This window comes from Taurulus bubalis (assembly GCF_910589615.1).
Source record: "Taurulus bubalis genome assembly, chromosome: 2".
NCBI classification, from domain to species: Eukaryota; Metazoa; Chordata; class Actinopteri; order Perciformes; family Cottidae; genus Taurulus; species Taurulus bubalis.
Window position 1 is genome coordinate 151826 of NC_136590.1, and position 27196 is coordinate 179021.

The 27196-nt window shown below is 42.5% G+C and overlaps 1 protein-coding gene across 1 annotated transcript in view; it reads right to left on the minus strand.

Moving 5' to 3' along the window:
• Positions 1-27196, minus strand: part of csf1rb (colony stimulating factor 1 receptor, b) — a 46448-nt gene that overhangs the window by 12203 nt on the left and 7049 nt on the right. Inside the window, exons 2-10 of the mRNA XM_079238081.1 lie at positions 19012-19287; positions 18545-18850; positions 18324-18460; positions 18093-18255; positions 17596-17944; positions 16521-16636; positions 15675-15783; positions 13044-13204; positions 12852-12961 (exon numbers count right to left, since the gene is read on the minus strand). Coding sequence (XP_079094207.1) covers positions 12852-12961; positions 13044-13204; positions 15675-15783; positions 16521-16636; positions 17596-17944; positions 18093-18255; positions 18324-18460; positions 18545-18850; positions 19012-19287 — 1727 coding nt within the window. The remainder of the gene's footprint in view (positions 1-12851; positions 12962-13043; positions 13205-15674; positions 15784-16520; positions 16637-17595; positions 17945-18092; positions 18256-18323; positions 18461-18544; positions 18851-19011; positions 19288-27196) is intronic.

Sequence of the window (27196 nt, forward strand, 5' to 3'; positions counted from 1 at the left end):
AGCATGAGACCTCTTTATGAGAGCATGAGACCTCTTTATGAGAGCATGAGACTTATGAGAGCATGATGCCTCTTTATGAGAGCATGAGACTTATGAGAGCATGATACCTCTTTATGAGAGCATGATACCTCTTTATGAGAGCATGAGACTTATGAGAGCATGATACCTCTTTATGAGAGCATGAGACTTATGAGAGCATGACACCTCTTTATGAGAGCATGAGACCTCTTTATGAGAGCATGAGACTTATGAGAGCATGACACCTCTTTATGAGAGCATGAGACTTATGAGAGCATGAGACCTCTTTATGAGAGCAGGAGACTTATGAGAGCATGATACCTCTTTATGAGAGCATGCGACTTATGAGAGCATGAGACCTCTTTATGAGAGCATGAGACTACTTATGAGAGCATGAGACCTCTTTATGAGAGCATGAGACCTCTTCATGAGAGCATGAGACTTATGAGAGCATGATGCCTCTTTATGAGAGCATGAGACTTATGAGAGCATGATACCTCTTTATGAGAGCATGATACCTCTTTATGAGAGCATGAGACTTATGAGAGCATGATACCTCTTTATGAGAGCATGAGACTTATGAGAGCATGACACCTCTTTATGAGAGCATGAGACCTCTTTATGAGAGCAGGAGACTTATGAGAGCATGAAATCTCTTTATGACAGCATGAGACTTATGAGAGCATGGGACCTCTTTATGAGAGCAGGAGACTTATGAGAGCATGATACCTCTTTATGAGAGCATGCGACTTATGAGAGCATGAGACCTCTTTATGAGAGCATGATACCTCTTTATGAGAGCATGAGACTACTTATGAGAGCATGAGACCTCTTTATGAGAGTTTGATACTACTTATGAGAGCATGAGACCTCTTTATGAGAGCATGAGACTTATGAGAGCATGAGACCTCTTTATGAGAGCATGAGACTACTTATGAGAGCATGAGACCTCTTTATGAGAGCATGAGACTACTTATGAGAGCATGAGACCTCTTTATGAGAGCATGAGACCTCTTTATGAGAGCATGAGACTTATGAGAGCATGATGCCTCTTTATGAGAGCATGAGACTTATGAGAGCATGATACCTCTTTATGAGAGCATGATACCTCTTTATGAGAGCATGAGACTTATGAGAGCATGATACCTCTTTATGAGAGCATGAGACTTATGAGAGCATGACACCTCTTTATGAGAGCATGATACCTCTTTATGAGAGCATGAGACTTATGAGAGCATGACACCTCTTTATGAGAGCATGAGACCTCTTTATAAAAGCATGAGACTTATGAGAGCATGACACCTCTTTATGAGAGCATGAGACCTCTTTATGAGAGCAGGAGACTTATGAGAGCATGAAATCTCTTTATGACAGCATGAGACTTATGAGAGCATGAGACCTCTTTATGAGAGCAGGAGACTTATGAGAGCATGATACCTCTTTATGAGAGCATGCGACTTATGAGAGCATGAGACCTCTTTATGAGAGCATGATACCTCTTTATGAGAGCATGAGACTACTTATGAGAGCATGAGACCTCTTTATGAGAGTTTGAGACTACTTATGAGAGCATGAAACCTCTTTATGAGAGCATGAGACCTTTTTATGAGAGCAGGAGACTTATGAGAGCATGAAATCTCTTTATGACAGCATGAGACTTATGAGAGCATGAGACCTCTTTATGAGAGCATGAGACTTATGAGAGCATGAGACCTCTTTATGAGAGCATGAGACTACTTATGAGAGCATGAGACCTCTTTATGAGAGCATGAGACTACTTATGAGAGCATGAGACCTCTTTATGAGAGCATGAGACTTATGAGAGCATGAGACCTCTTTATGAGAGCATGAGACCTCTTTATGAGAGCATGAGACCTCTTTATGAGAGCAGGAGACTTATGAGAGCATGAGACCTCTTTATGAGAGCATGAGACTACTTATGAGAGCATGAGACCTCTTTATGAGAGCATGAGACTACTTATGAGAGCATGAGACCTCTTTATGAGAGCATGAGACCTCTTTATGAGAGCATGAGACTTATGAGAGCATGATGCCTCTTTATGAGAGCATGAGACTTATGAGAGCATGATACCTCTTTATGAGAGCATGATACCTCTTTATGAGAGCATGAGACTTATGAGAGCATGATACCTCTTTATGAGAGCATGAGACTTATGAGAGCATGACACCTCTTTATGAGAGCATGATACCTCTTTATGAGAGCATGAGACTTATGAGAGCATGACACCTCTTTATGAGAGCATGAGACCTCTTTATAAAAGCATGAGACTTATGAGAGCATGACACCTCTTTATGAGAGCATGAGACCTCTTTATGAGAGCAGGAGACTTATGAGAGCATGAAATCTCTTTATGACAGCATGAGACTTATGAGAGCATGAGACCTCTTTATGAGAGCAGGAGACTTATGAGAGCATGATACCTCTTTATGAGAGCATGCGACTTATGAGAGCATGAGACCTCTTTATGAGAGCATGATACCTCTTTATGAGAGCATGAGACTACTTATGAGAGCATGAGACCTCTTTATGAGAGTTTGAGACTACTTATGAGAGCATGAAACCTCTTTATGAGAGCATGAGACCTTTTTATGAGAGCAGGAGACTTATGAGAGCATGAAATCTCTTTATGACAGCATGAGACTTATGAGAGCATGAGACCTCTTTATGAGAGCATGAGACTTATGAGAGCATGAGACCTCTTTATGAGAGCATGAGACTACTTATGAGAGCATGAGACCTCTTTATGAGAGCATGAGACTACTTATGAGAGCATGAGACCTCTTTATGAGAGCATGAGACTTATGAGAGCATGAGACCTCTTTATGAGAGCATGAGACCTCTTTATGAGAGCATGAGACCTCTTTATGAGAGCAGGAGACTTATGAGAGCATGAGACCTCTTTATGAGAGCATGAGACTTATGAGAGCACGAGACCTCTTTATGAGAGCATGAGACCTCTTTATGAGAGCAGGAGACTTATGACAGCATGAGACCTCTTTATGAGAGCATGAGACCTCTTTATGAGAGCAGGAGACTTATGAGAGCATGAAACCTCTTTATGAGAGCATGAGACCTCTTTATGAGAGCAGGAGACTTATGAGAGCATGAAATCTCTTTATGACAGCATGAGACTTATGAGAGCATGAGACCTCTTTATGAAAGCAGGAGACTTATGAGAGCATGATACCTCTTTATGAGAGCATGCGACTTATGAGAGCATGAGACCTCTTTATGAGACCATGAGACTACTTATGAGAGCATGAGACCTCTTTATGAGAGCATGAGACCTCTTTATGAGAGCATGAGACTACTTATGAGAGCATGAGACCTCTTTATGAGAGTATGAGACTACTTATGAGAGCATGAGACCTCTTTATGAGAGCATGAGACTTATGAGAGCATGAGACCTCTTTATGAGAGCATGAGACTACTTATGAGAGCATGAGACCTCTTTATGAGAGCATGAGACTACTTATGAGAGCATGAGACCTCTTTATGAGAGCATGAGACCTCTTTATGAGAGCATGAGACTTATGAGAGCATGATGCCTCTTTATGAGAGCATGAGACTTATGAGAGCATGATACCTCTTTATGAGAGCATGATACCTCTTTATGAGAGCATGAGACTTATGAGAGCATGATACCTCTTTATGAGAGCATGAGACTTATGAGAGCATGACACCTCTTTATGAGAGCATGATACCTCTTTATGAGAGCATGAGACTTATGAGAGCATGACACCTCTTTATGAGAGCATGAGACCTCTTTATAAAAGCATGAGACTTATGAGAGCATGACACCTCTTTATGAGAGCATGAGACCTCTTTATGAGAGCAGGAGACTTATGAGAGCATGAAATCTCTTTATGACAGCATGAGACTTATGAGAGCATGAGACCTCTTTATGAGAGCAGGAGACTTATGAGAGCATGATACCTCTTTATGAGAGCATGCGACTTATGAGAGCATGAGACCTCTTTATGAGAGCATGATACCTCTTTATGAGAGCATGAGACTACTTATGAGAGCATGAGACCTCTTTATGAGAGTTTGAGACTACTTATGAGAGCATGCGACTTATGAGAGCATGAGACCTCTTTATGAGAACATGATACCTCTTTATGAGAGCATGAGACTACTTATGAGAGCATGAGACCTCTGTATGAGAGTATGAGACTACTTATGAGAGCATGAGACCTCTTTATGAGAGCATGAGACTTATGAGAGCATGAGACCTCTTTATGAGAGCATGAGACAACTTATGAGAGCATGAGACCTCTTTATGAGAGCATGAGACTTATGAGAGCATGAGACCTCTTTATGAGAGCATGAGACTACTTATGAGAGCATGCGACCTCTTTATGAGAGCATGAGACTGATGAGAGCATGAGACCTCTTTATGAGAGCATGAGACCTCTTTATGAGAGCAGGAGACTTATGAGAGCATGAGACCTCTTTATGAGAGCATGAGACTACTTATGAGAGCATGCGACCTCTTTATGAGAGCATGAGACTTATGAGAGCATGAGACCTCTTTATGAGAGCATGAGACCTCTTTATGAGAGCAGGAGACTTATGAGAGCATGAGACCTCTTTATGAGAGCATGAGACCTCTTTATGAGAGCAGGAGACTTATGAGAGCATGAAACCTCTTTATGAGAGCATGAGACCTTTTTATGAGAGCAGGAGACTAATGAGAGCATGAAATCTCTTTATGACAGCATGAGACTTATGAGAGCATGAGACCTCTTTATGAGAGCAGGAGACTTATGAGAGCATGATACCTCTTTATGAGAGCATGCGACTTATGAGAGCATGAGACCTCTTTATGAGAGCATGAGACCTCTTTATGAGAGCAGGAGACTTATGAGAGCATGAGACCTCTTTATGAGAGCAGGAGACTTATGAGAGCATGAGACCTCTTTATGAGAGCATGAGACCTCTTTATGAGAGCAGGAGACTTATGAGAGCATGAAACCTCTTTATGAGAGCATGAGACTTATGAGAGTATGAGACCTCTTTATGAGAGCATGAGACCTCTTTATGAGAGCAGGAGACTTATGAGAGCATGAGACCTCTTTATGAGAGCATGAGACCTCTTTATGAGAGCAGGAGACTTATGAGAGCATGAAACCTCTTTATGAGAGCATGAGACTTATGAGAGCATGAGACCTCTTTATGAGAGCATGAGACTTATGAGAGCATGAGACCTCTTTATGAGAGCATGAGACTACTTATGAGAGCATGAGACCTCTTTATGAGAGCATGAGACTACTTATGAGAGCATGAGACCTCTTTATGAGAGCATGAGACTTATGAGAGCATGAGACCTCTTTATGAGAGCAGGAGACTTATGAGAGCATGAGACCTCTTTATGAGAGCATGAGACCTCTTTATGAGAGCAGGAGACTTATGAGAGCATGAGACCTCTTTATGAGAGCATGAGACTTATGAGAGCACGAGACCTCTTTATGAGAGCATGAGACCTCTTTATGAGAGCAGGAGACTTATGACAGCATGAGACCTCTTTATGAGAGCATGAGACCTCTTTATGAGAGCAGGAGACTTATGAGAGCATGAAACCTCTTTATGAGAGCATGAGACCTCTTTATGAGAGCAGGAGACTTATGAGAGCATGAAATCTCTTTATGACAGCATGAGACTTATGAGAGCATGAGACCTCTTTATGAGAGCAGGAGACTTATGAGAGCATGATACCTCTTTATGAGAGCATGCGACTTATGAGAGCATGAGACCTCTTTATGAGAGCATGATACCTCTTTATGAGAGCATGAGACTACTTATGAGAGCATGAGACCTCTTTATGAGAGCATGAGACTTATGAGAGCATGAGACCTCTTTATGAGACCATGAGACTACTTATGAGAGCATGAGACCTCTTTATGAGAGCATGAGACTACTTATGAGAGCATGAGACCTCTTTATGAGAGCATGAGACTTATGAGAGCATGAGACCTCTTTATGAGAGCAGGAGACTTATGAGAGCATGAGACCTCTTTATGAGAGCATGAGACCTCTTTATGAGAGCATGAGACCTCTTTATGAGAGCAGGAGACTTATGAGAGCATGAAACCTCTTTATGAGAGCATGAGACTTATGAGAGCATGAGACCTCTTTATGAGAGCATGAGACCTCTTTATGAGAGCAGGAGACTTATGAGAGCATGAGACCTCTTTATGAGAGCATGAGACCTCTTTATGAGAGCAGGAGACTTATGAGAGCATGAAACCTCTTTATGAGAGCATGAGACTTATGAGAGCATGAGACCTCTTTATGAGAGCATGAGACTTATGAGAGCATGAGACCTCTTTATGAGAGCATGAGACTACTTATGAGAGCATGAGACCTCTTTATGAGAGCATGAGACTACTTATGAGAGCATGAGACCTCTTTATGAGAGCATGAGACTTATGAGAGCATGAGACCTCTTTATGAGAGCAGGAGACTTATGAGAGCATGAGACCTCTTTATGAGAGCATGAGACCTCTTTATGAGAGCAGGAGACTTATGAGAGCATGAAACCTCTTTATGAGAGCATGAGACTTATGAGAGCACGAGACCTCTTTATGAGAGCATGAGACCTCTTTATGAGAGCAGGAGACTTATGACAGCATGAGACCTCTTTATGAGAGCATGAGACCTCTTTATGAGAGCAGGAGACTTATGAGAGCATGAAACCTCTTTATGAGAGCATGAGACCTCTTTATGAGAGCAGGAGACTTATGAGAGCATGAAATCTCTTTATGACAGCATGAGACTTATGAGAGCATGAGACCTCTTTATGAGAGCAGGAGACTTATGAGAGCATGATACCTCTTTATGAGAGCATGCGACTTATGAGAGCATGAGACCTCTTTATGAGAGCATGATACCTCTTTATGAGAGCATGAGACTACTTATGAGAGCATGAGACCTCTTTATGAGAGCATATGACTTATGAGAGCATGAGACCTCTTTATGAGACCATGAGACTACTTATGAGAGCATGAGACCTCTTTATGAGAGCATGAGACTACTTATGAGAGCATGAGACCTCTTTATGAGAGCATGAGACTTATGAGAGCATGAGACCTCTTTATGAGAGCAGGAGACTTATGAGAGCATGAGACCTCTTTATGAGAGCATGAGACCTCTTTATGAGAGCATGAGACCTCTTTATGAGAGCAGGAGACTTATGAGAGCATGAAACCTCTTTATGAGAGCATGAGACTTATGAGAGCACGAGACCTCTTTATGAGAGCATGAGACCTCTTTATGAGAGCAGGAGACTTATGAGAGCATGAGACCTCTTTATGAGAGCATGAGACCTCTTTATGAGAGCAGGAGACTTATGAGAGCATGATACCTCTTTATGAGAGCATGCGACTTATGAGAGCATGAGACCTCTTTATGAGAGCATGATACCTCTTTATGAGAGCATGAGACTACTAATGAGAGCATGAGACCTCTTTATGAGAGTATGAGACTACTTATGAGAGCATGAGACCTCTTTATGAGAGCATGAGACTTATGAGAGCATGAGACCTCTTTATGAGAGCATGAGACTACTTATGAGAGCATGAGACCTCTTTATGAGAGCATGAGACTACTTATGAGAGCATGATACCTCTTTATGAGAGCATGAGACCTCTTTATGAGAGCATGAGACTTATGAGAGCATGATACCTCTTTATGAGAGCATGAGACTTATGAGAGCATGATACCTCTTTATGAGAGCATGATACCTCTTTATGAGAGCATGAGACTTATGAGAGCATGATACCTCTTTATCAGAGTATGATACCTCTTTATGAGAGCATGAGACTTATGAGAGCATGATACCTCTTTATGAGAGCATGAGACTTATGAGAGCATGATACCTCTTTATGAGAGCATGAGACCTCTTTATGAGAGCAGGAGACTTATGACAGCATGAGACCTCTTTATGAGAGCATGAGACCTCTTTATGAGAGCAGGAGACTTATGAGAGCATGAAACCTCTTTATGAGAGCATGAGACCTCTTTATGAGAGCAGGAGACTTATGAGAGCATGAAATCTCTTTATGACAGCATGAGACTTATGAGAGCATGAGACCTCTTTATGAGAGCAGGAGACTTATGAGAGCATGATACCTCTTTATGAGAGCATGCGACTTATGAGAGCATGAGACCTCTTTATGAGAGCATGATACCTCTTTATGAGAGCATGAGACTACTTATGAGAGCATGAGACCTCTTTATGAGAGCATGAGACTTATGAGAGCATGAGACCTCTTTATGAGACCATGAGACTACTTATGAGAGCATGAGACCTCTTTATGAGAGCATGAGACTACTTATGAGAGCATGAGACCTCTTTATGAGAGCATGAGACTTATGAGAGCATGAGACCTCTTTATGAGAGCAGGAGACTTATGAGAGCATGAGACCTCTTTATGAGAGCATGAGACCTCTTTATGAGAGCATGAGACCTCTTTATGAGAGCAGGAGACTTATGAGAGCATGAAACCTCTTTATGAGAGCATGAGACTTATGAGAGCACGAGACCTCTTTATGAGAGCATGAGACCTCTTTATGAGAGCAGGAGACTTATGAGAGCATGAGACCTCTTTATGAGAGCATGAGACCTCTTTATGAGAGCAGGAGACTTATGAGAGCATGAAACCTCTTTATGAGAGCATGAGACTTATGAGAGCATGAGACCTCTTTATGAGAGCATGAGACTTATGAGAGCATGAGACCTCTTTATGAGAGCATGAGACTACTTATGAGAGCATGAGACCTCTTTATGAGAGCATGAGACTACTTATGAGAGCATGAGACCTCTTTATGAGAGCATGAGACTTATGAGAGCATGAGACCTCTTTATGAGAGCAGGAGACTTATGAGAGCATGAGACCTCTTTATGAGAGCATGAGACCTCTTTATGAGAGCAGGAGACTTATGAGAGCATGAGACCTCTTTATGAGAGCATGAGACTTATGAGAGCACGAGACCTCTTTATGAGAGCATGAGACCTCTTTATGAGAGCAGGAGACTTATGACAGCATGAGACCTCTTTATGAGAGCATGAGACCTCTTTATGAGAGCAGGAGACTTATGAGAGCATGAAACCTCTTTATGAGAGCATGAGACCTCTTTATGAGAGCAGGAGACTTATGAGAGCATGAAATCTCTTTATGACAGCATGAGACTTATGAGAGCATGAGACCTCTTTATGAGAGCAGGAGACTTATGAGAGCATGATACCTCTTTATGAGAGCATGCGACTTATGAGAGCATGAGACCTCTTTATGAGAGCATGATACCTCTTTATGAGAGCATGAGACTACTTATGAGAGCATGAGACCTCTTTATGAGAGCATATGACTTATGAGAGCATGAGACCTCTTTATGAGACCATGAGACTACTTATGAGAGCATGAGACCTCTTTATGAGAGCATGAGACTACTTATGAGAGCATGAGACCTCTTTATGAGAGCATGAGACTTATGAGAGCATGAGACCTCTTTATGAGAGCAGGAGACTTATGAGAGCATGAGACCTCTTTATGAGAGCATGAGACCTCTTTATGAGAGCATGAGACCTCTTTATGAGAGCAGGAGACTTATGAGAGCATGAAACCTCTTTATGAGAGCATGAGACTTATGAGAGCATGAGACCTCTTTATGAGAGCATGAGACCTCTTTATGAGAGCAGGAGACTTATGAGAGCATGATACCTCTTTATGAGAGCATGCGACTTATGAGAGCATGAGACCTCTTTATGAGAGCATGATACCTCTTTATGAGAGCATGAGACTACTAATGAGAGCATGAGACCTCTTTATGAGAGTATGAGACTACTTATGAGAGCATGAGACCTCTTTATGAGAGCATGAGACTTATGAGAGCATGAGACCTCTTTATGAGAGCATGAGACTACTTATGAGAGCATGAGACCTCTTTATGAGAGCATGAGACTACTTATGAGAGCATGATACCTCTTTATGAGAGCATGAGACCTCTTTATGAGAGCATGAGACTTATGAGAGCATGATACCTCTTTATGAGAGCATGAGACTTATGAGAGCATGATACCTCTTTATGAGAGCATGATACCTCTTTATGAGAGCATGAGACTTATGAGAGCATGATACCTCTTTATCAGAGTATGATACCTCTTTATGAGAGCATGAGACTTATGAGAGCATGATACCTCTTTATGAGAGCATGAGACTTATGAGAGCATGATACCTCTTTATGAGAGTATGATACCTCTTTATGAGAGCATGAGACTTATGAGAGCATGATACCTCTTTATGAGAGCATGAGACCTCTTTATAAAAGCATGAGACTTATGAGAGCATTATACCTCTTTATGAGAGCATGAGACCTCTTTATAAAAGCATGAGACTTATGAGAGCATGATACCTCTTTATGAGAGCATGATACTTCTTTATGAGAGCATGAGACCTCTTTATGAGAGCATGAGACCTCTTTATAAAAGCATGAGACTTATGAGAGTATGATACCTCTTTATGAGAGCATGAGACCTCTTTATGAGAGCATGAGACCTCTTCATGAGAGCATGAGACTTATGAGAGCATGAGACCTCTTTATGAGAGCATGAGACCTCTTTATGAGAGCATGAGACTTATGAGAGCATGATACCTCTTTATGAGAGCATGAGACCTCTTTATGAGAGTATGAGACTTATGAGAGCATGATGCCTAAGACCTATACCTATGATAAGTCATGTAGTAGTAACTACCTTTCTCCCTTACAGTTACTACCTTTCTCCCTTACAGTTACTACCTTTCTCCTTTACAGTTATAACCTTTCTCCCTTACAGTTATTACCTTTCTCCCTTACAGTTATTACCTTTCTCCCTTACAGTTATGACCTTTCTCCCTTACAGTTATGTCCTTTCTCCCTTATAGTTATTACCTTTCTCTTTTACAGTTATAACCTTTCTCCCTTACAGTTATAACCTTTCTCCCTTACAGTTATTACCTTTCTCCCTTACAGTTATGACCATTCTCCTTTACAGTTATAACCTTTCTCCCTTACAGTTATGACCTTTCTCCTTTACAGTTATAACCTTTCTCCCTTACAGATATAACTTTTCTCCCTTACAGTTATTACCTTTCTCCCTTACAGTTATGTCCTTTCTCCCTTACAGTTATTACCTTTCTCCCTTACAGTTATAACCTTTCTCCCTTACAGATATAACTTTTCTCCCTTACAGTTATTACCTTTCTCCCTTACAGTTATGTCCTTTCTCCCTTACAGTTATTACCTTTCTCCCTTACAGTTATAACCTTTCTCCCTTACAGTTATTACCTTTCTCCCTTACAGTTATGTCCTTTCTCCCTTACAGTTATTACCTTTCTCCCTTACAGTTATAACCTTTCTCCCTTAAAGTTATTACCTTTCTCCCTTACAGTTATTACCTTTCTCCCTTACAGTTATGACCTTTCTCCTTTACAGTTATAACCTTTCTCCCTTACAGTTATTACCTTTCTCCCTTACAGTTATGTCCTTTCTCCCTTACAGTTATAACCTTTCTCCCTTATGCTTATTACTTTTCTCTTTTACAGTTATAACCTTTCTCCCTTACAGTTATTGCCTTTCTCTCTTACAGTTATAATCTTTCTCCCTTACAGTTTTTACCTTTCTCCCTTACAGTTATAACCTTTCTCCTTTACAGTTATGTCCTTTCTCCCTTACAGTAATGACCTTTCTCCCTTACAGTTATGTCCTTTCTCCCTTACAGTTATAACCTTTCTCCTTTACAGTTATGTCCTTTCTCCCTTACAGTAATGACCTTTCTCCCTTACAGTTATTACCTTTCTCCCTTACAGTTATAACCTTTCTCCCTTACAGTTATTACCTTTCTCCCTTACAGTTATTACCTTTCTCCCTTACAGTTATGACCTTTCTCCTTTACAGTTATAACCTTTCTCCCTTACAGTTATTACCTTTCTCCCTTACAGTTATGTCCTTTCTCCCTTACAGTTATAACCTTTCTCCCTTATGCTTATTACTTTTCTCTTTTACAGTTATAACCTTTCTCCCTTACAGTTATTACCTTTCTCTCTTACAGTTATAATCTTTCTCCCTTACAGCTTTTACCTTTCTCCCTTACAGTTATAACCTTTCTCCTTTACAGTTATGTCCTTTCTCCCTTACAGTAATGACCTTTCTCCCTTACAGTTATGTCCTTTCTCCCTTACAGTTATAACCTTTCTCCTTTACAGTTATGTCCTTTCTCCCTTACAGTAATGACCTTTCTCCCTTACAGTTATTACCTTTCTCCCTTACAGTTATAACCTTTCTCCCTTACAGTTATTACCTTTCTCCCTTACAGTTATTACCTTTCTCCCTTACAGTTATGACCTTTCTCCTTTACAGTTATAACCTTTCTCCCTTACAGTTATTACCTTTCTCCCTTACAGTTATGTCCTTTCTCCCTTACAGTTATAACCTTTCTCCCTTATGCTTATTACTTTTCTCTTTTACAGTTATAACCTTTCTCCCTTACAGTTATTACCTTTCTCTCTTACAGTTATAATCTTTCTCCCTTACAGCTTTTACCTTTCTCCCTTACAGTTATAACCTTTCTCCTTTACAGTTATGTCCTTTCTCCCTTACAGTTATGACCTTTCTCCCTTACAGGTATTACCTTTCTCCTTTACAGTTATTACCTTTCTCCTTTACAGTTACTACCTTTCTCCCTTACAGTTATGACCTTTCTCCTTTACAGTAATCCCCTTTCTTCATGGACTATACGTTCATGTATTATTAGTTATTATTCTAATGAACACACTTGTCTCCACTTGTAGAACACAACCAATAACAGCAGGAGCAGCACCACGGCTGCACTCAGAGATCCAATCAGAGCCGGAGCCAAGAAGGTTTGTTCATTTTCTGCCAAACCTAAAAACATAAGAACACATTCAACACGTTGATTCACATTTAAGGTTTTTCCTCATCAACAGGTTTACTCTCCTACACCTACGGTGAGTAAAGACTTCACGAGACTCTCCCATCTGGTTGGAGGTGACACACTCCACGGTGACGTCCCCAGGGGACCGAGGTAGGGTCAGGTGTGTCCTCACCTCCTCGTCCTGGGAGCTCACATCAGCTGCAGGAAGCTGGTAACCAGGCTCGTCGCCACACCTGTAGGCAAGGTGGAGGTGAAGATAATAATAATAATAATGCATTTCATTTTTATCGCACTCTTCCTTCAAAAGAATCTCAGAGTGCCACACATATAGTAAAAACAAATAAAACAGATTAAAACATAGTTAAAGCAACCCATAACAATAACAAATAAGAATGTAATAGCTGACAATAAATTAACTCAATTCAGGGAGACCGTTCTACTAGCAGGAGGCCTGGTCCCCATGGTGGAGCTTGGTGTTAGGGACCAGGTCTGGTGGTCCATGGTGGAGCCTGGTGTTGGGGACCAGGTATGGTGGTCCATGGTGGAGCTTGGTGTTGGGGACCAGGTCTGGTGGTCCATGGTGGAGCTTGGTGTAAGGAACCAGGTCTGGTGGCCCATGGTGGAGCCTGGTGTTGGGGACCAGGTCTGGTGGTCCATGGTGGAGCTTGGTGTTGGAGACCAGGTCTAGTGGTCCATGGTGGAGCTTGGTGTTGGGGACCAGGTCTGGTGGTCCATAGTGGAGCTTGGTGTTGGGGACCAGGTCTGGTGGTCCATGGTAGAGCTTGGTGTTGGGGACCAGGTCTGGTGGAGCCTGGTGTTGGGGACCAGGTCTGGTGGTCCATGGTGGAGCTTGGTGTTGGGGACCAGGTCTGGTGGTCCATGGTGGAGCTTGGTGTTGGGGACCAGGTCTGGTGGTCCATGGTGGAGCTTGGTGTTGGGGACCAGGTCTGGTGGAGCCTGGTATTGGGGACCAGGTCTGGTGGTCCATGGTGGAGCTTGGTGTTGGGGACCAGGTCTGGTGGTCCATGGTGGAGCCTGGTGTTGGGGACCAGGTCTGGTGGTCCATGGTGGAGCTTGGTGTTGGGGACCAGGTCTGGTGGAGCCTGGTGTTGGGGACCAGGTCTGGTGGTCCATGGTGGAGCTTGGTGTTTGGTGTTGGGGACCAGGTCTGGTGGTCCATGGTGGAGCTTGGTGTTTGGTGTTGGGGACCAGGTCTCGTGGTCCATGGTGGAGCTTGGTGTTAGGGACCAGGTCTTGTGGTCCATGGTGGAGCTTGGTGTTGGGGACCAGGTCTGGTGGTCCATGGTGGAGCTTGGTGTTGGGGACCAGGTCTGGTGGTCCACAGTGGAGCTTGGTGTTGGGGACCAGGTCTGGTGGTCCATGGTAGAGCTTGGTGTTGGGGACCAGGTCTGGTGGAGCCTGGTGTTGGGGACCAGGTCTGGTGGTCCATGGTGGAGCTTGGTGTTGGGGACCAGGTCTGGTGGTCCATGGTGGAGCTTGGTGTTGGGGACCAGGTCTGGTGGTCCATGGTGGAGCCTGGTGTTGGGGACCAGGTCTGGTGGTCCATAGTGGAGCTTAGTGTTGGGGACCAGGTCTGGTGGTCCATGGTGGAGCTTGGTGTTGGGGACCAGGTCTGGTGGTCCACAGTGGAGCTTGGTGTCGGGGACCAGGTCTGGTGGTCCATAGTGGAACTTGGTGTTGGGGACCAGGTCTGGTGGTCCATGGTGGAGCTTGGTGTTAGGGACCAGGTCTGGTGGAGCCTGGATTTGGGGACCAGGTCTGGTGGTCCATGTTGGAGCTTGGTGTTGGGGACCAGGTCTGGTGGAGCCTGGTGTTGGGGACCAGGTCTGGTGGTCCATGGTGGAGCTTGGTGTTTGGTGTTGGGGACCAGGTCTGGTGGTCCATGGTGGAGCTTGGTGTTTGGTGTTGGGGACCAGGTCTCGTGGTCCATGGTGGAGCTTGGTGTTAGGCACCAGGTCTGGTGGTCCATGGTGGAGCTTGGTGTTGGAGACCAGGTCTGGTGGTCCATGGTGGAGCTTGGTTTTGGGGACCAGGTCTGGTGGTCCATAGTGGAGCTTGGTGTTGGGGACCCGGTCTGGTGGTCCATGGTGGAGCTTGGTGTTGGGGACCAGGTCTGGTGGTCCATGGTGGAGCTTGGTGTTGGGGACCCGGTCTGGTGGTCCATGGTGGAGCTTGGTGTTGGGGACCCTGAGGAGCGAGCGGCCTGTGGATCTGAGGGTGTGGGTGGAGGTTAGGGGAGTGATACCTTCTTGTAGGTAGGGGGGTGCATGTCCGTTGATGCATTTATATGTGAGTACTAAGACCTTGTAGTTAATCCGGAATGAAACAGGGAGCCAGTGCAGTGAGTGGAGAATGGGGGATATGTGGCATATTTCCGGACTCCCCTCAGGACCCTGGCAGCACTGTTTTGGATATACTGTAGTTTCTGGATGTTCTTGTCAGTTATCCCAGTGAACAGTGAGTTGCAGTAGTCCAGTCTTGAGGAGATAAAGGCGTGGACGAGCTTCTCTGCGTCTGGCAGGGTTAAATTGGGCGGAGTTTGGAGATGTTTCAGATCAGATACTTATGACACTGTTGGTTTTATGAAGTTATTTCAATTTAAAGGGTTAACAGTTCTAATTCTCTCTCTGCTTTGTGGCACTGTGTGGAAAGGAGGCCATGCCCACTTTAGGCTGTACGTACGTGTGCTTTACCCCGGGGCAGATGCACCAGTGCATTGTGGGTAGCGGGTATCCAGAGCTGCAGCAGGTCAGCGTGTCGTTCTGCAGACTGATGTCGACGCTCGGAGAACCTAAAGGAACACAGTCAGGGTTTTGGTTCTGGAGCCAAGGAGAACAGAACAGAAGCTAAGATCAACAACAACTAAGATAAACAACAGCAACTAAGATAAACAACAGCAACTAAGATCAACAACAACTAAGATAAACAACAGCAACTAAGATAAACAAGAGCAATTAAGATAAACAGCAACTAAGATAAACAACAGCAACTAAGATAAACAACAGCAACTAAGATAAACAATAACTAAGATAAACAACAGCAACTAAGATAAACAACAACTAAGATAAACAACAACAAAGATAAAAACAACTAAGATAAACAACAACAACTCAGATAAACAACAACTCAGATAAACAACAACAACTAAGATAAACAACTCAGATAAACAACAACAACTAAGATAAACAACAACTCAGATAAACAACAACTAATATAAACAACAACAACTAAGATAAACAACTCAGATAAACAACAACAACTAAGATAAACAACAACTCAGATAAACAACAACTAATATAAACAACAACAACTAAGATAAACAACAACAACTATGATAAACAACAACTCAGATAAACAACAATTCAGATTAACAAGAACTAAGATAAACAACAACTCAGGTGAAGTTCAGACTGCAGAGGAGAAGTAGGAGGAGGATGAGGAGGAGGAGGAAGAAGAAGAATAGGAGGAGGAGGAGAAGGTGGAAGAGGAGGAGGAGGAGGATGAGGAGGAGGAGGAGAGGTTTCTTACGGTAAACTTGGAGGTCGATGTTCTGTGACCCCTCAAAGAAGGAGTTATTAAAGAGGAACGAGTATCGACCTCGATCCTCCTGGTGAACCCGACGGAGCAGCAGGCTGGCCTCCGCCCTGCAGCCAGAAACACACCCTCACATCAACCCTCACATTCACCCTCTCACCCTCACATCAACCCTCACATTCACCCTCTCACCCTCACATCAACCCTCACATTCACACTCTCACCCTCACATCAACCCTCACATTCACCCTCTCACCCTCACATCAACCCTCACATTCACCCTCTCACCCTCACATCAACCATCAAATTCACCCTCCCACCCTCATATCAACCCTCACATCAACCCTCACATCAACCCTCACATTCACCCTCTCACCCTCACATCAACCCTCACATTCACCCTCTCACCCTCATATCAACCCTCACATAAACCCTCACATTCACCCTCTCACCCTCACATCAATCCTCAAATTCACCCTCTCACCCTCACATCAACCCCTCACATCAACCCTCTCACATCAACCCTCACATTCACCCTCTCACCCTCACATCAACCCCCTCACATCAACCCTCACATCAACCTTCACATTCACCCTCTCACCCTCACCTCAACCCTCACATTCACCCTCTCACCCTCACATCAACCCCCTCACATCAACCCTCTCACATCAACCCTCACATCAACCCTCACATTCACCCTCACATCAACCCTCTGACATCAACCCCCTCATTCACCCTCACATCAACCCCCTCACATCAACCGTCACATTCACCCTCACATTAACCCTCTCACATTCACCCTCTCACCCTCACATCAACCCTCTCACATCAACCCCCTCATTCAGCCTCTCACCCTCACATCAACCCCCTCACATCAACCCTCACATTCACCCTCACATTAACCCTCTCACATTAACCCTCTCACATCAAGCCCCCATGATTCTTTGCTATACAAAATGAACTGAAATGAATTGAACATTCTGAACTGGAGTAGAATGCTCACAGGCATGTATTAGCATGCTAGCTTGTATTTGTTTGCATGCTAGCCTGTATTTGTTAGCTTGCTCACCTGTAGCCGTTAGCAGCGTAGCTCTCCTGGTACACTGTATTGTTGTTGTTGTCCTTATGGGCGTGTGTTGTTTTCATCCAGCGCTGGCTCCTGATTGGAGGATACGCTTCGATCACAAAGGTCAACGTCACATCTCGACCTTCATGCACCTCCACTGTGCTACTGCCACTAATGTTAGCACTGTTGTCCCCGTTCAAGTCCAGTTGATTGGTGCTAACGTTAACTAGTTCTCCCTGCCCCTCCACCAGCATGCTGCTAGCATTAGCATTAGCCTCCTGTGCCACTGTGGTCTTGGCGTCGCCGTTAGCTTGCTGCAGCGGCTGCAGGTAGATCCTCAGGTAGGGGCCGTCTGGTGAGGAAGAAGACAAGAGACCGTGAATAAAACTCTGTCTGTCCGTCTTCATGCTGCGGCTCTTTTGGTAGATTTGCATCTTGTTCCCTAGACATAGTTTCTGATTTAAAATAGCGTTGTCACATTGTGTTATTACATCTCTTACCCAGAACCCTCAGCTCCGTGCTGGCCGAGGCTGCCCCGGCCTCGTTGACGGCCCTGCAGGTGTAGCGGCCCCCGTGAGGCCGGCCCACAGCCCAGACCCTCAGAGTGCTGTTCATGTACAGGTGGCCGTTGATGTAGTCACGGCTCACAGTGGCGTTCAGTGTCTGGGAGGAAACCAAGAAACGATGAATACCAGGACATGCGGGATATCAGATAACAGGCGACCTCTGACCTTTGTGTTGGGGTGTGTCCAGGTGAGGGTGTAGAAATGGGTGGGGCTACTGGTGAGACAGGTGACCTCAAAGCTCTCCCCCTCCAGCCGAACCACTTGATCCTGACTGACGGACAGACTGGGAGGATGCCGGAGCGCTGCAGACAGACAGGTAGAAAGACAGGTCATCGGGGGCACAGGTAGAAATGGAAATCAGGTAGCAGAAGACAGACAGGTCTTACTGCGGAACACCTGCAGGTCGACGGGTCTGGATCTGAACTCCCTTCGGTTCTTCCAGCCCGAACAAACGTATTTCCCACTGAATGACCTCTGCAGGTCTCGGATCAGGGCTCCTTTCTGCCGGTCAAAGGTCACGTTCATGCCTCGAGGCAGGCCCCGCCCCTCGGCCCCCGCGCTCTCCGCTGATTGGAAGGTGAGCTCGGTGACGGACGGGTCGGTGAGCAGACACCTGAAAAGGAAGTCCTGGCCCTCTTTGACAGAAGGGACGCTGTGAGGTGTGACGAACACACTGGAGGCGTCAGCTGGGTCTGAGAGAGAGGCATTATGGGATAGCGAGGTCATTTTTAACAGATGAATGCCACAAAAGCTTCTGTTAGCAGCGGAGGGTCATGACGGCCTATGAAGACCATCTGACATCTGACTGTTTGGATCTATGACTGGCAGGGGGCGTGTCCTCAGCTAATCTTACCTTTCACATACAGGTGTATCAAGGTGTCCAGGTGCTCCAGGCTCTGGTTGACGTACGCACAGCGGTAGGTCCCGGTGTGTCTGGGGTCTGACCTCTTGACCTCCACCGGCTCCAGCAGTCGGTCCCGGTACAACAGACGGAACGCAGTGGAGGTCAGACGGACCGAACGGCGGCCATGACAGGTGAGGTTGAAGGGGGAGCCGGCGGTCAGGACCACCTCCGTTTGGTTTGGCAGGAAGTCCGAGTTCAGACGGATCGACGGAGGATCCGGAGCTTCTGAAACCAACGAAGAAACCGTCCATCAGTTTAACAGCAACGCTGAAGCACAACAAGCACCTGACACGCCCACCCGTGATGATGGGTGTGGTCACAAGTATGACACGCCCACATGTGGTGATGGGTGTGGTCACACGTTTGACACGCCCACCTGTGGTGATGGGTGTGGTCACATATGACACGCCCATCTGTGGTGATAGGTGTGGTCACACACGACACGGCCACATGTGGTGATGGGTGTGGTCACAAGTATGACACGCCCATATGTGGTGATGGGTGTGGTCACATATGACACGCCCACCTGTGGATGGGTGTAGTCACATACGACACGCCCACCTGCGGTGATGAGTGTGGTCACATACGACACGCCCCCTCTGGTGATGGGTGTGGTCACATACGACACGCCACCTGTGGTGATGGGTGTGGTCACAAGTATGACACGCCCTCGTGTGGTGATGGTGTGGTCACATACGACACGCCCACCTGTGGTGATGGGTGTGGTCACATACGACACGCCCACCTGTGGTGATGGGTGTGGTCACAATAATGACACGCCCACCTGTGGATGGGTGTGGTCACATATGACACGCCCCCTGCGATTATGGGTGTGGTCACAAGTATGACACGCCCACATGTGGTGATGGGTGTGGTCACATACGACATGCCCATCTGTGGTGATGGGTGTGGTCACATAAGACACCAGTAAAAGCAGGACACCTCTGGAATGCCCTGGCCCAGCATATCCGCACTAGCAGAACATATCCCTCTTTTAAACACGGCCTGAAGAATTGGCTTATTAGCAATCAGGTGTGTGAGCATGAATCGTGACTCCCTCCTCAATGATTGTGTGTACAAAATGTGTGTATGTTTAATGATCTTTATGATGTTTTTCTGATTTTATGATGAGGCCTATTTATATATTTGATCGTAACCTATATGTTTATTGCTTTTAATAAAGTTTTGTTATAACCATTTCTTTCCTTTAGTGATGGCATGTTATATCTGGCCACAGGGACTACGGTTGAAATTTAGCCTTAGCTAAGACTGACACATTTACCCCTGGGTTGATTGATGTGTACGGTCCTTGTTCAAATAAATAAAAAATGAAATGAAATGACACGCCCACCTGTGGTGATGGGTGTGGTCATACATATGACACGCCCCCTTTTTCAGTTTCTCCAAAATTTCGAGACTCAAACTTTACGTATAATTGAATCTCGTTGACATAGTAATGGTCGAAGATATCTTCAAAATGACTCATCATTACATTACTGCACAAGCAGGAGCATGGAACAGACCCATCGGACCTGGTCCAGCACCACATGAGGCCTGATGAGGACCTGGTCCGGCACCACATGAGGCCTGATGAGGACCTGGTCCGGCACCACATGAGGCCTGATGAGGACCTAGTCCGGCACCACATGAGGCCTGATGAGGACTTGGTCCAGCACCACATGAGGCCTGATGAGGACCTGGTCCGGCACCACATGAGGCCTGATGAGGACCTGGTCCGGCACCACATGAGGCCTGATGAGGACTTGGTCCAGCACCACATGAGGCCTGATGAGGACCTGGTCCAGCACCTCATGAGGCCTGATGAGGACCTGGTCCAGCACCACATGAGGCCTGATGAGGACCTGGTCCAGCACCTCATGAGGCCTGATGAGGACCTGGTCCAGCACCTCATGAGGCCTGATAGAAGCAGTCAGTCTGAATAACACAGAAACACCACGGCTGGACGGTGATCAAACATAACTTTATTTAGAGAATGACAGAACAGGAGATACAACAATACAGGTGTTCCTGATGGGATGCTGTGATGTCACCAACACACCTGTTCACTTCTATCAGCTCTCTGATTCTTAATCTAAGAATCTTGTTTGATTATGTGCTTAAATCTATCAGCATGCTGGAAATGATTAGTATGGATTAAAAGATTGGATGTTAACTGGTTAACAGCTTTAACTGGTTTAGTTAGTAAATCACATCTAAACCAGTGACCAGCAGGATGAGAACTAAACCATCACAACACACTGCTCTCATCTCATTGGCTGCCTCTGGACAACCAGAGGCTCTCATTGGGGGTCCGTGTTGGGGGGCCTCTTGAGGTCCTGCAGCTGGGTGGCGATGCGGGAGGTCTGCAGCAGTAACGCCTGGTGGTTCTCCACCAGCAGACTCTGGTGACGAGCCAGGTTCTGCAGATGCTGGATCTGCTGGGAACCCTGAGGACACGGAACCCTGGTGAGTTTAACTAACAGACTAATACACGTGTGATATGAACCGCTAACATGGATTATTACAGCAGACCAGTTATGATGTCATAACCCCACTAAAACAATGCTATCTGAACTCAACTTAATCTAAACTCAAAGAAACTAAATGTGTGATAAACTAAACCTTATTTAAACTAATCCTGAGATCTACTAAGTTCAACCAGAGATAATTTAAACAAAATATTCTCTAAAGTAAACCTTCAATGAATTAAAATAGACATTATCTAAACTAATCCAGAGGTAAAAAGCTAAACCTGAGATCTACCTGAGATAAACCATATCTAAAACTGAGATGAACTAAACCTTATCTAAACTAAACCTGGGACATGGTGCTCACATGAGATTAACTAAACCTTATCTAAACTAAAAGTAAATTAAACCTGGCATAAACGAAACGTTATCAAAAGCTTCACTAAACTTAAAGAAAGAGAAACTAAACTAAACCGAAAGATGAACTAGACTGAAGTAAACCCACCTGAGTACCCAGGGTGCCGAGCAGCTGCACCACCTGACCCTGGCCCCCCACGACCTCCTTCTGGACCAGGACCAGCTGTGTGAGCAGATCCAGGACCTCCTTCCTCCACAGTGCGTCCGGCTGCTGATCCTGGACCAGCTCCGCCAGCTTGGGGGCGGGGTCGCCGTCCCATTGGACGGGTGCCTGGGCGGCGCCCGTCATCGCGGCGACAGGCGGCGCGTCATGGCGGTCACCTGCAGTGAAGACGGCTGAAGTCAAAACTTCAGTTCGTGCACGACGGCGACAGCTTCTACGCTCAGAGGGCGGGTCAAGCTGTGTTTGCCTTGATTGACAGGTGTCTCAGCCAATGATTGACAAACACGGCTGCCTTGTTTGTTTTAAGCATATTTCCCAGGCTGAGTCTGTTAATTTTGGTTTTCAGTCAGTCACGGGCTTTTGCATCGGCCAAACAAAATCCTGTGCTTTTATTTTGAAGGGAATTTTTAATGCAGCAGAGTGCTGTTTATTCAATTCAATTTCTGTCATATTCATGTAATGTCACGTTGTTCCCCCCTTCTAGGTAACGTGGTTGCACACTTTATTTCTTAACCTTTTCTTGTTGGTTAGGTAAAGGCTTTCCACGTCTGTGGTTTGTTTTGAAACATGACGGCATTGTTTGTGTAATAATGTAATAAACCTTAAAGCTCTGAAAGGAACAGATCCTATAAACCTCGCCATGAAGACGTTGAGCAACTTCAGACTTTCTGTTGGTGAGTCACAGCAGCAGAGTCTCTGAGTCATAAATACAATATTACATCAATGTTACCTTCAGCTCTCTAACACTGACAGGAAACCTCCACCAATACTTAAAATATATGAATATGGGTTTATGAACCCACATCTTGACTTCAATCTTTATTTTCATATCATATATTTAGCATTAGTAAAGCATGAGTAAACACTGAATTCATCATTCATAAAGCATTGTTCCAACATGAACACTCATTAGTAACTCATTAGTATGCAATTCATAAACACAGTTATAAATGTTTTATTCTTGACTTAGCGTTCTGCCGTCCTTTACTGTATTCTAGTGTGCACTGTACATCTATTTATAGTTTGGTACGAGTGCCACATGTTTCTGGAAACCTACGATTCTTGTGATTCCAGCTTTCAGATCAGACCACCACAGCAGCTACAGCTCACGTTAATGTCAGACACCAACAAACAAACAAACGATAGCAAAATCCAGCCAACTCACCGATGACGCCTCATATTGATTCATAAATCCAGAACATTTCAATAACATCGGCGTTGTTACGTCGTAAAGGTCCAATACATACTTTGCATTTTGCATTATCTATTGTTTACATTTAATTTGCTTAATTAATGAATACACTCGGCTGTAAATATATTTCATTCCAGTGAGTTGTATTCTATTCTTTTGTGTGTGTATATACTTTTATATTTTACTTTATTTTAATTTTATTTGTATATATCTTTCATCCCTGTTGCTTCTTTATATATTTTATCTTTTATCTTGTGTGTTTATTTGTATCTTCAAGTTGTACGGCGCTACTAATCTATCTATCTATCTATCTATCAATCTTTCTATCTATCTATCTATCTATCTATCTATCTATCTTTCTATCTATCTATCTATCTATCTATCTATCTATCTAATACACAAAAATCGCATAAAAGATTTAATCCAAAACACATGATTACATCCATAAATATCCACGAACTGGTGTTGCATTATTTCATATAAGCTGGAAGATAGAAAACAATATTTTTTTGTTTTTAGAAGCAATGCAAGTTTGCATGAGAGCACAGATGAAAACCGGGCACCAAAATGTCCGCCGAAATCTTCCCTTTCTAATGAGCTTCATGCCCTGACTAACAGGCTACATTACCCAACCAGAAGCTACGTTGAAGTTCAGGCTCAGCATCTCTTTCCTTACGTGGCTCAAGCCTGTCACATTATACGGCTCGGATGACAGGCGTTTCGGACAGCCAATGAAATTGCCTAAAAAACGAGTCTAAACAAGAGGGGGTGGAGATAATCACAACAGCCTTCAGCTTCATGACACAGACCAGCTGCTGATAGAGCCTCAGTTTGTCATTGAATTAGCATAACAATGCATTTATACTTCATTTGCTCTGTTTCAGCAATACTGGTAGTAAATATGAATAGTACCTCTATAAGTTTGCAAGACTATAACCCTTTTTAATAGGTATATAGTGTATATATCATGGATATTTTCAGTCTCAAAATGGAAAAACGCCTAGACATTTCATTAGAAAAACATGTGTAAAATATTAATTTTCTGTGATATTGTTGTCAACTTTTTACTTAGACTAGAAAAGGCTTCAGGCTATGGTCCCATTGTGTTTTCCAGTCCATAAGTCCCATTTATAGTCATCTCCAGGCATCTATTTACAAAGAAATGTTCAGGCGGAAATAAAAACCTTATACTTTAATGTGTTCAAACTCATATAACTCAGTGTCAGCAGCACTTAAAGTGATTCTGACTATTGAGGGGAAAAAGCTTCAGATTGTTACTTTTCAAAAGAGACCAAGACCATGCATTTACTCCAAATAGTTCAAGTACAGCTTCCAATTTACTTTGGGTATACCTGGATAGGCGGTTTAGGCAAATTTTACAAGAACGCTAAGAGGTTTAATACGCTTGACTATTATGCATTTCATACTTTATAATCGATGAATTCCACATTTGTAAATTAAATATTAAGGACTTATAGATGATTAATAAGATAATTTATAAAGTGTTAGTAAATGCGATTTTTTATATATATATATCATTATAAAACATATATGTATGTATAATAATCACATTCAAGTGACATATTATACATGTGTTTGTGAGGTGATTTAGTTTATTAAAGAATAGGTACACCTGTACTAGAATATATATTGAATACATGGATTATACTACATAATAAAGGTATTGCTCAGAGTAGGTACACCTGTACTAGAATATATATTGAATACATGGATTATACTACATATTAAAGGTATTGATCAGAGTAGGTACACCTGTACTAGAATATATATTGAAAACATCGATTATACTACATAATAGAGGTATTGATCAGAGTAGGTTCACCTGTACTAGAATATATATTGAATACATGGATTATACTACACAATAAAGGTATTGATCAGAGATCGTACATCTCGATCGTTTTGCTGACTTCACAGTTTCTATTTGATTCTTTAGTTTCTGAAGACAAACAGGTTCACATCACATGGTATTAATACTATTACTACAATATGAACTATTACTACATTATGAACTAATACTATTACTACAATATGAACTATTACTTTTAATACAATATGAACTAGTACTACATTATGAACTATTACTACATTATGAACTAATAATATTACTACAATATGAATGAATACTATTACTACAATATGAACTATTACTACAATATGAACTAAGACTATTACTTCAATAAGAACTAATACTATTACTACAATAAGAACTAATACTATTAGTACAATAACAACTAATACTATTACTACAATAAGAACTATTACTACAATATGAACTATTACTATTACTACAATAAGAACTATTACTACAATATGAACTAAGACTATTACTTCAATAAGAACTAATACTATTACTACAATAAGAACTAATACTATTAGTACAATAACAACTAATACTATTACTACAATAAGAACTATTACTACAATATGAACTATTACTATTACTACAATAAGAACTATTACTACAATATGAACTAATACTATTACTACAATAAGAAGAAAGTATCCTTTATTAATCCCCTTGGGGAAATTCTTCTCTGCATTTGACCCATCCCTGGATGGGGGCAGTGGGCAGCCCTGAGAGGCGCCCAGGGATCAGCTGGGGGTTGGGTGCCTTGCTCAGGGACACTTCGACATGTGAGCTATGGGGGGACTGGGGATTGAGCTGGCTACCTTGTGGTTGCGGGACAACCACTCATCCCCCTGAGCTACAGCCGCCCAAACTAACTAATACTATTACTACAATATGAACTATTACTTCAATACGAACTAATACTACAATATGAACTAATACTATTACTACAATATGAACTATTACTATTACTATAATATGAACTATTACTACCATATGAACTATTGCTATCACTACAATACAAACTATTAGTATAATAAGAACTAATACTATTACTACAATAAGAACTATTACTATTACTACAATATGAACTAATACTATTACTACAATATGAACTGTTACTACATTATGAACTAATACTATTAATAAAATATGAACTATTACTACATTATGAACTATTACTACAATATGAGCTATTACTACAATATGAACTAATACTATTACTACAATATAAACTATTAATACATTATGAACTAATACTATTAATACAATACAAACTATTACTACAATATGAACTGATATTATTACTACAATATGAACTATTACTACATTATGAACTAATACAATTAATACAATATGAACTATTACTACAATATGAACTAATAATATTACTACAATATGAACTATTAATACATTATGAACTAATAATATTAATACAATATGAACTATTACTACATTATAAACTATTACTACATTATGAATTAATACTATTACTACAATATGAACTATTACTATTACTACATTATGAACTATTACTACATTATGAATTAATACTATTACTACAATATGAACTATTACTATTACTACAATAAGAACTAATACTATTAGTACAATAACAACTAATACTATTACTACAATAAGAACTATTACTACAATATGAACTATTACTATTACTACAATAAGAACTATTACTACAATATGAACTAAGACTATTACTTCAATAAGAACTAATACTATTACTACAATAAGAACTAATACTATTAGTACAATAACAACTAATACTATTACTACAATAAGAACTATTACTACAATATGAACTAATACTATTACTACAATATAAACTATTAATACATTATGAACTAATACTATTAATACAATACAAACTATTACTACAATATGAACTGATATTATTACTACAATATGAACTATTACTACATTATGAACTAATACTATTAATACAATATGAACTATTACTACAATATGAACTAATAATATTACTACAATATGAACTATTAATACAT